General features: G+C 27.7%; 1 protein-coding gene across 1 annotated transcript; it reads right to left on the bottom strand.

Annotated features, from left to right (window-relative positions):
• Positions 1-554: 554 nt before the first annotated feature.
• On the bottom strand, positions 555-4425 carry LOC105773832 (phytochrome-associated serine/threonine-protein phosphatase). The gene is made up of 10 exons (XM_012595992.2): positions 4119-4425; positions 3425-3571; positions 3229-3296; positions 2593-2650; positions 2227-2337; positions 2093-2143; positions 1366-1509; positions 1194-1289; positions 1035-1106; positions 555-946 (listed from the first exon to the last, which is right to left on the bottom strand). Exons 1-10 carry the CDS (start codon positions 4197-4199, stop codon positions 863-865), a joined length of 912 nt encoding a protein of 303 aa, XP_012451446.1. The 5' UTR covers positions 4200-4425; the 3' UTR covers positions 555-862.
• Positions 4426-10732: the final 6307 nt, after the last annotated feature.

The following is a 10732-nucleotide window of genomic DNA, read 5'->3' as shown; positions in this document are numbered from 1 at the left end:
AATTCACCCCATATAAATTTAAACCGTTGAGGATTTAATACTGTTACCTAATAATTGGACTAAATTCTTAGTTTTTATGAAGAACGAAGATCAAATTTTAAAAATTAAAACAAAAACTATCTTCTCAATTTTTAATAGTTACTTAATAATTGGACTAAATTCTTTTATTAAATCTTAAAACTACACATGAATATTGATCCAATGTACAATGTTATACATAAATTTTATTTTATGCAATTTTATACATAAAATTTTGATTTGATTTAATTTTTATAGTTATTAATATATTCTTATTTTAGATGTACATATTGCATATATAATTATTTTATATTTATCCAATATAAAAGTAGATCAATGTATTTATTTAAATGTGTACAATTGATCCACAATCTAATTTGTGTACAATTGCACCAAATCAAAGTTTATGTATTTAATTACACGGATCATAGTGAAATACTTTTATAATCTTTAACAATTGGAACCATTGCTATCAACCTAAGGAATATCAGGATTTGAGTAAAATCCAATATCATTTTAGTCAAAAAGAACACAAGGAAAACAAATGATGATATTTTAGAACTAGATCAAATGCAGTATACATAATGAAACAAATACACCTCAAGAATTCAAAAACAGACTCTTAAGTTAGTAACTAAACATCGATTAGCATACATTAATATCGATTGTACGGGGACAAAGGCAAAGATTTAAAGACAAAGCCATGTTGCAGCCATGTCAGACAAGGATTAGACAGAAATTTACATGTCAGCCATGTCAAACATCGTATTGAGGCTTTCTTGTGACACCTCCCTTTGGCAACCTGATGTTAGGGATAATTTTACAAGTACTGCAGTATGTAGCTCTACAAGAAATATGGGACTCCAGACCTCGGCCCTCTCATCTGGTTATTTTCTTCTGTTTCAGTGAAGAACTTCACTTCTCTCTCCTGAAGATTATAAACACCAGTATGACAAGGTCATTTGAACACACTTGTAAAGCAAAGAGGAAAAATAAGAAGGTTAAAGAATTCTCACCATATTCTCGTTGAAGCTCAATATAGAAGCTACGTTCCCACAACGGTAGCAATAATTCGGTGCGGACCACACCTGTAAGAAACCAGTATTCAAGAAATTCTATTAATCTCTTGGTACCATTAAGCAAAAACGATGATAATGGAAAGTAGAGTGCCTCACAGTTACTAGGCCTTTATCTTGAAACATATACTTAAGACCTTCTTGCACGAGTTGGTGAGCTCGACAGACAAGATCAAGATTGTTTATGTGGTTGAACTGCAATGGATGGAAAAAGTTAAAATTATTATTGCAGCATGACAACATGACTGTAAACTGAGATAAGATTGGTTACCTCGGATGTGACCCTGGACCCAAATAGCCAACCGGCTCCACGTGGACTGACCGCCCATGTTTCAATATCTTCTGGATCACTCCACATGAGATCACAGAATGGACCTTCATGAGGGATTTCACAGTTCCGGTCAATTACCCTAATCTGGCATAAAAGGAGGGGAAAGAAAACTGCATCAACACCATCTAATGAAATAATGAAGCAAACCAACAATCACTGCACTCGGAAAAACTGGTACCATACTAGTGAAATAAAACACCACCAGATAGAAATGACTAAAGTGTCAATTATCTCTTAAGCAGAACAAACCAAAAAAAAAAAGCAACTGAGTGATCAAGTACATACACCTTATTTAATAAGATTTGGAGAGGATGGTTAATAATATTAACTAAACTGAATAGAAAGATACTACTCAGACTAGATGATTACAAAGTCGGTAAAGTCCAATGCTGTAATGCACCCTCTTTCTTTTTCTTTTCTTTTTTTTCAATACCGTAATGCACCCTCTTTAACAGACAAAAGGAACTAAAACCTTCCCCGTTATTTCTTAAAAATTTATTTATCTTCAATTGACCATAATGTTGTCCTCCACTCAAATATAGGAAAAGGTCAACATACACGCCTTGCTTTTATTAGATTACTCAAGATGTCTCAGACCAGATTATCACATGATTATTCATGCTTGCTACAAGAAAAACTACACTAAACTTCAAAATATGAAACATACCTGATCAATAGTTCTAACATCAGGAGAAAGGCCACCATGTACACAAAGTACCTACAAAATAAAAAATCATAGAACTATAAAAAATGTGAGCTAATAAGGTGCTTAGTTTTAGGAAGTTTAGAGAGAATGCTTACAGTCCCATCTATAATTGCTGAAAGTGTAAGATAGTCAAAAACATCTGTACAATACCGCCATGCATTAGCATTTCCATACTTCCTTTGGCATTCATCATAGAAACCATAAACCTGGTAAAGACGTATACACACCGAAAAAATGGCAGTCCTCAGTATTTCAGATGCTTTTCTAAAAAATTCCAGCTTTGCAGCACTATTCAACAACACTAAAAATCAAACTAGTACGGTTGCATATATAACTTCCAGATCCTCAGATCCTCACAGATGGTGTGCTACTCGTAAAGCTTAACCTTAGATTTTCACTAACGCGTAAAATTCTATAAGCCTTTTTACAAGCATATTCCGTTTTGTTATTTAAAAGCACACCTGAGTAAGCTGTCTGCTTTCATGATTCCCACGCAAGAGAGTGATATTCGCTGGGTATCTGTGATTCAGAGCACATAAAGAGAAGCAAAGTTACCTCTTATTTCAAGCAATAAACAGCCAAAAAAAAATACAGTATCAAATGCTTGGAAAAGCATTATCAGAACCAATTTATGGTATCAGTATTAAACCTTCAAAATGAAAGAATGACAACAAATACAATATATCCTGCTATCTTGCTGCCAAAACAACATGATAGCTTCAACAGGGTATTTTTATCTGAAGCACGAAAAAGTTGCAATTTGGCTAATTTTAAAATAAATAATATATTAGCGTTGGTTTTTCTTCCTAAACAAAACTACAATTTGAAACTGTGTATGATGATTGTTGATGACCAATACACCTTAACCAGGGGACACATTGTACATAGGAGGTCTGCAATTTCAGCTAGGAATCAGACAGTAAACCAGGAACAAGTCACAAGCAGAAAAATAATGTACCCAAGTACAAGGTTGAAAATCAGTAGATAAACCCCAAGCAATGTTATAGAGATGCTTAAGTATGTACCAAGAGGGCATACCTTGCCTTAAGAAGCAAAAGAATAGTGAAAACTTCAAGACTATTACCAAGAGGGCATACCTTGCCTTAAGAAGCAAAAGAATAGTGAAAACTTCAAGACTATTATAACCTCGATCAACAAAATCTCCCTGTCCAAGGGAATAGGAAAGTTTAGCATTCATTAATTGAAATCACTAATCTATCATAGACACCATCACATGGAATTTCACAAAAAAAAAAAAGTTATAAAAATAAAGGCAATAGACATAAAATATACCATAAAAATGTAATTTGTCTCTGGTACATGACCTCCAGTCCGAAAAAGTTTCATTAGATCATGAAACTGGCCATGGATATCACCGCAAACAGTAACTGGACTGTTGATAGGTTGCACATTCGACTCCTCTATGAGGATTTCTTTTACCTGTAATGTTTTACATAATAATGAAATCACACAGAGAGTAAACCTTCATAGTGAATAAAACTGCGAGTTGATAATATATATCAGCGACCAAAGCACTCTACTAAAATGCAGAACAAAGAAACTAAACAAGTAGCTAATATAACTGTAAACATTATGTGTATGATTCTTCAATCAAACAAAAACCCAGGAAATGCAAGCAATCGCAGTTTCGGGAAGCTTTCTTTTTATTAAGAAAAGCGCAGTGAATATTCATTAGAAACATTACTTAGAGATACTATAATTTAAATTAAAAAAAAAAACACAGATGCCATGATATTCAAGTACAGACACGAACTTCACTTCCTTTTTCTTTTTCTTTGTAGTTCTTCATTCATTACAAATGCTCAACTTCAGTTTAACAAAACAAACACCAATTTTCGAATCTCTTAATTACCCAATCACCAAAGAAACAATAGAAACCATACTTTACTCAATTGTAAAACCCTAGTAGCTGAAAGGCCCAAAAAAGGAAAGTAGAGAAAGAGGGAAGGATAAGAAGAAGACATACGTATTCACAAAGAAGCTGGAGCTCGTCTTCCAAGAGATGCTGCCCTTCTTTAACCTTTGATATCCATTGATCTAAATCCATCGATTCCTTCTCCTCGGAAAGCTCGAATTCTTTCACTTTTGAGTGTTGGCGAAATTTTTTTAATAATAATATGAATAGAAAAAATAAGTAAATTTCACGCTCTTCTCCCTGTACCTGGGATTTTAACCAGAGGAGAAAAGCAGCTTGACGAAGAAAATTTCAATGGCCGCTCTTCTTCTTCTTCTTCTTTTTTGTCCGGTTTTTTTTTTCACCGTTAAATCAATGGAGCCAAATGCAAAACAGATCTAGGCGTTAATTTTTATTTCTTGTTTTAATTTTAGGGTAAACTGCACAGATAGTCCACCCAACTATCAAAAATTTTTATTTGAAGCACTAAAATAAAAAATTTGCAATTTAAGCACCCACGTTACATAGTTCGGACATTTTGATCACTCTTGTTAAAATCACAACCAGGGAGTTGACATGATAGTTAAAAATTTGGTATAAAAATAAATTTACATATTATATCAATTTAGTCATAATTTTAAAAATTAACCCTCAAAATTTACAAATAATTTCAATTTGATCCTTAATTCTAAAAATTCAAAGTGATATATAAAATGCACAAATATTTTCAAAATATATAACAATAATATTTAAATTTATTATATTTAGGTGTTTTTATATATCCCTTTGAATTTTTAGAATTAGGATCAAATTGAGATTGTTTGTAAATTTTGAGGGTTAGTTTTTTAAAATTATGACTAAATTTATATAATATGTAAATTTTGAAGGCTAAATTTGTTATTACACCAAAATTTTTACTACCATATTGGTTTGTAATTTTAACGGAGTGACCAAAATGATTAACTATGTAATGTGAGTATTTTAATTGCAAACTTTTTATTTTAGATACCTAAAATGAAATTTTTAAATAGTTGGATGACTATCTATGTAGTTTACCCTTAATTTTAAGGAAGATGGCGACAAAGCATAAAGATGTGGGGCTTAAACGACAGCGCTTTTTATTCGTTTGTAGTTTGTTCTCCCAATTCTTGCATTGTATGCATTGTGATTATGTATGTATTTCTTGGGTAAACTTTGTCTAATGTTACTATTAAGTTTATATTTTATTCATTTTACTTTAGAATATTACTAAATGATTATTAAAATATTTGAAAGTTTTGATTCTCTCATTCCTCTTCTCTTTTATAGTTTAGTTTATCTTTTTTTCATGAAACAACTTTAAATATCACAAATTTACGAACTAAAATCTAAATAATTTTCTTATCTGATTTCCGACACTAATCGTCATATTGACTGAAATCTAAGCTATGTTTTTTTCACTTGTCGATGAGTATTGATCCACCATATTGATCATCAATTTGTCACATGGAACTCATTAGTCTAACTTAAAAAAAAAAAAACATAACAGCCTAATGACTCAAATCAAAACTTTCGAATAGTTCAATGCTCATTTTGTAACTAATGTTAATCTCGTTCGTATATTCTTAATATCGCATGCTCTATTCCAATATAACAAATCTTTCGACTCTAAACAACGATGTTTGAATCTGATTGGAACCACTAGCTGTGTTATTAGTCCAAAGAATAGAATTTAATCAATTGGATTGAGAATCGCTACAGATCTATTGAACCGACTAAGAACTTGATTGAATCGACTATTGAACAATTTTTTTTTAATTTTTAATCGAACTGATTGGACCGACAAACCGATAACCTGACTAGACAACCACTGCCAAATTATGAAAACATTGCCGTTAAACATACATTTAGAGTATGAAATATTTCAAAATTATAATTGAAAACTCATTCACATAACTTATTATTTAAGTTTAACCACTTGTCTTAGCCATCATAATTGACTCAACCAAAAACCATTAATTAAATCAACTTTTTACTCATCCTTAATTCAAATCAAAATATTAAAATCCTGGATATTTTAAATTTATAATCCTAGGATTTTGAGATTTGAGTGAAAGTGATGGTGCACGGAGGGAGAAAATGAGACCGACCGCCATTGATGTGCTTTTAAAGCAGATCATGAAAGAATGGACCATAATGTTGTTAAATCATTTGAATGAGATTGCTTAAAATATACAATTCATATTTTATGTTTTGCACATGCATTTGCATTGTAGGGAAGTAGCATCTAATGGAGTCTTTTCAGCTTTCCATAATTACAGAACACACGAAAATGAATACATAAATATGCAAAGCATGCATGTATTAACATGTCAAATTTCATTTAATAGAAATAACTGATATAGATGTATAATATAATTGATATTTAAATATAATTTATAACTGATATACATGTCAGTTTTCATTTAATAGGGCTGCGCATGCGGTGGCTGATGATGGTATGTCCCCTCTGGAGGATGGGTATTGGGTGGAGGAAGCTCCGCTGCTGGCTACCTCGATCGCCGCTGCTCGGCATTTTCTTTGTTTTGGCTACCCGGTTTATCTGGTCTCAAGCGTCTATTAATGCCTTTTTGCTCCTGGCTCGACGACTTATGTCGGTGGAGGATCCCTTGGATAAAGGGATCGACTTTTTCTGGTTTTTTTTTTTGGCTGTAAATGCGCTTTTAGTTCTTTGCAATAAATCTTTGATTAAGGGTATGTTCTGCAGTACATAAAAAAATTACTTTTAGTTTCAAAAATATTTTTGAAAGAAAAGTTATGCTAAGTAAACTACTTTTGGCTAAAATTTTTAGTTTTTTAGAACTGTTTTTTGAAAAGTAGAAGCTAAAAGTTTTAGCTTTTCCTCTCCCAAAAGTACTTTTAGTGTTTAATTATTTTTTCACCCTTCTAATAATATAGTACTTTCTATTTTTTCTTTTGGTGCTTAATTACAAATGTGTTAAAATTATTAATTAAAATAAAAATATTTTTAAAATACTAATTACAAATATTTAATGGTTATATTTAAATATTTAAAATATAGTTTATATATTCGATTAAATTTTATAAATAATTAATATTTATTGCTTAAAAATATTAAAATTTTATATTTCATATATTAAAATATTAACAAAAAGTTATAATAATTTTTTATATTTTTACTAAAATATAATAATATTAACTAATTTAAATATTATTTAAATATATATTTGTTACTTGATAATAATATGTCTAAAATAGACATTTTATTTCTCAAAAGCACTTTTTGAGAGTAATGATGAACACTCAAATTTTAAACTAAACTTTTCAAAAGTACTTTTACACGTCACTTTTCGAGAGCACTTTTCCACGTCACTTTTCAAAAGCATTGCCAACTAGCCCTAAATTGAATATCAATTCCATTATAAAAATTATAAAAATATAATTTTTTATATTTAAAATAAATTATATTATTTGAAGTTTTTTAATATTTTTTAAAAAAATAATAAAAAATATGTATGTGAAAAGATTTGAACAACTCTAATTATATCGGTAAAACCTTAAATTTATCACGAAATCGAAACTTTATTTTAATTTTACTATGCACACTTTATTATTTCCATTAATTGTATATCTATATTATTATTTAAACCCTTAATTGAATTGGTGTCACAAGTCAACTAGTCACCAACTCGATTAGGAAATTACGAAAATGTCGGTTTGCAATTAAAATAAGATATGTTATTCAATGATATTTTAATCTTTTTTAAACCAAATAAAAATTTTGCATATGGCATGATATTTACACCCTATATTCTAAATACATAATTTTCAAACGCATACGCGTTTGATAGAATTTTTAGTTCAATCTATAATTTTATATCTATATTTATACTATACTTTTAAATGTTTAGCCTAGTTATGAAATTGCCAAAAAAGCCATTATTTTTATAAAGTAATAAATATTATTTTGAAAAAGTTATTTAGCTTGATTGACGTCGATACTGTTGTCAATGTAAGACGACGCAAGTTCAAGCTCGTTTTTACTCTTATTTACAAATTGAAAAGATGTTATAGGTAGTTCTAGGCATTATATAAAAAAAAATCTAGAAAAATACTAGAGTTGAAACTAAAATATCATGATCTTTAATGTCTTATTTTTACCATTTAAAATAAAAATTTATTTAATTTTTATGTATTTTATATAAAATTTTCATGAGAAATAATAATAGAAAAGAAATGCATAATGACCTTTTTATCCTCAAACTTTACTAAAAAGTCATTTTAGTCTTCAATTTAAATTTTCGTCTCATTTAACATTTGAACTTACATTTTTTCAAATCACCTTAAACGGATAAAAAAATTAACGTTTGTTAATTTTGCTTGATATGGCATACATGTGAATTGCCATGTAGATAGCACATCATCATTTAATTGATATTTTTAATTTAGAAAATATAAAAATTATATTTTATATAAATTTTAAATATTTTGAATGATTTTAATTTTCAAATATAGTTTTTATAATTTTTTATTTTTAAATTTTAAAAATAATTAAATGTTAATGTTTCATCCACGTAACAATCCACGTGTATATAGCGGCATAAAATAATTAAAATTTTTATTTTTATTTTGAGGTGATTTGAGAAAAAATATAAATTTAATATTTAAAATATGAAAATTTAAATGAATGGTAGAATGACAGATAAAAATTATTATGAAAAAAAAATCAGGGATTTTTGCACATGCAGCAATGTGACTGTTCACAAAAATAATGATACAAAAGAGTTGGTTTTTGGTTTGTTTACAATGATAATTCCCATACGTGTAATTTTTAATTAAAAGATTAAATATTTTTATATGTCTTAAAAGAATATTTGTGAGATCTAATGAATTCTTGAAAAGAATTTGGAAAATATCGAATAACCTCACAAATTTTATTGCATTTGAAAATATTTATTGTCTATATAATTAAAGTTATGAACATTTATTTAATTATACTTACGTTATGATTTTCTCAATTTATTTGGATGAGACGAAATCGTAAATTCTGTCACCGTCAAAATAAAGTTATAAAGATTTTTTTTGGAATAGCAAAGCTAAAAAAATGTTAAATAGTTTTACTTGGTTAATTAATTTTTAGAGGGTCGAAATGTAATTTTATTTAAAAATTGGTATAATTTTATTATAAAACTTGATAACTAAATCTCATTTAAGTTTATATATTTCAAGTTTAAGTACTATAATGGAAAAAAATAAAGATACTAAAATAGACTTAATTACTAAATTTAGGGTAAAAGAATTAAATTAACTCTTATTTAACTAAAGCTAAAAAAATAAAATTTAAAATCACGTAAGGACTGTTGAAAATTTTCAAAATTAATTATTTTTCAAATTTAAGTGAATAATATGATAAAATAAAATTTTATTGCATTAATGACATGCAATGAAAAATAAAAAATATTTATATTATTTATAAAGTTATCAATTGTACAAGTTTACATATAGCAATTCAGTCCAAGTTTTTTTAATGAATTTATATAGCTTTATATAGTTTTTAATAGTTTAATTAATTAATAATAATTTATGTTATAATTAATTACATTATAAAATTTTGCATTAGCTTTATAAAACGACAAATTAAACTTCTTAAAATTTCAAAAGCATTCAATTTGATGTATAAGTGAAACCTTTTCTTTTGACCCATTTATATGTTCCTAATTATAAATTATTTTCTTTTTTAAATCAGTAAAACAAAATTAAAAAAATCTTGTAATTTTACTTTTGAAAATAGTTATGGTTATTATCAGATAAATTGGGTCAATTCGATTTTATTTTAATTTTAAAAATAAATTTATATGAAACTTGAAATAATTGAAATGAAATTAATTGATATATTAACGATTATGTCTGTTGGGATTTTGTTTTGAGTATGAAAATCGAATAAGGTTAGGTGTGATAATTGGATTAGGTATATTAATACAAATAAAATATATAATTTATTTATTTTAATTAGATTTTATTTGATTTAGTCAATTAAAATAAACCGAAAAATAATGTTGAGAGAGTTTATTAGTTGAAATGGGTTCGATTTAGGTTTTTGTATTAAAATAAATCGAAAAATTAAAGTTTTTTGTATACATTTGACCCACAATTAAAGTTTCACGTGTATAATTACACCAGATCAAAATTTATATATAATTTTAATTATTATATTGTTGATTTTGCTAATTACTTATATGTCAAGTATTGAGTTAGCAAATTTAAATAATTTTTATCAAATTCTAGCAAACTAAAAAGAGAGGTTTTTCTTGTAAGTTTTATTTTACTTTCCATTTTAAATTTTCTTAATTTCCTCCTTTCTTACTTCTCACACCCTTTTAGTTAATTTAAGCAAAAATACAATTAACATTCCGAAGAAACCTTATTAATTAGGAATAATATACTATACATCCTCAAACTATGACTTAGGTTTTAAATTGGTCCAAAGATTTCAAAATATTTTAATTGAATCCAAAAATATTTATATTGTATCAATTAAGTCATTTCATTAGTCTAGCTGTTAGTTTGGGCATTAAATATTCACTCAAAATTGACACAAACATATTCAAAATACATGGAACAATTTGTAAATACGTGTGTGATTATTACATACAGAACTTGGATTTAACATGTTAAAAAGAAAATTA

This window comes from Gossypium raimondii, chromosome 1 (assembly GCF_025698545.1).
Source record: "Gossypium raimondii isolate GPD5lz chromosome 1, ASM2569854v1, whole genome shotgun sequence".
Taxonomy (NCBI): Eukaryota; Viridiplantae; Streptophyta; class Magnoliopsida; order Malvales; family Malvaceae; genus Gossypium; species Gossypium raimondii.
This window is presented reverse-complemented; position numbering and strand designations above follow the sequence as displayed.

What these genes read in the sequence shown, in the direction of transcription:
- LOC105773832 (XM_012595992.2), bottom strand. Translation starts at nt 4,199, where the DNA reads ATGGATTTAGATCAATGGATATCAAAGGTTAAAGAAGGGCAGCATCTC. An exon ending in AGACAAATTACATTTTTATG is followed by an intron (nt 3,297 to 3,424) that starts GTATATTTTATG and finishes TCCCTTGGACAG; the next exon opens with GGAGATTTTGTTGATCGAGG. An exon ending in GGTCCAGGGTCACATCCGAG is followed by an intron (nt 1,290 to 1,365) that starts GTAACCAATCTT and finishes CATCCATTGCAG; the next exon opens with TTCAACCACATAAACAATCT.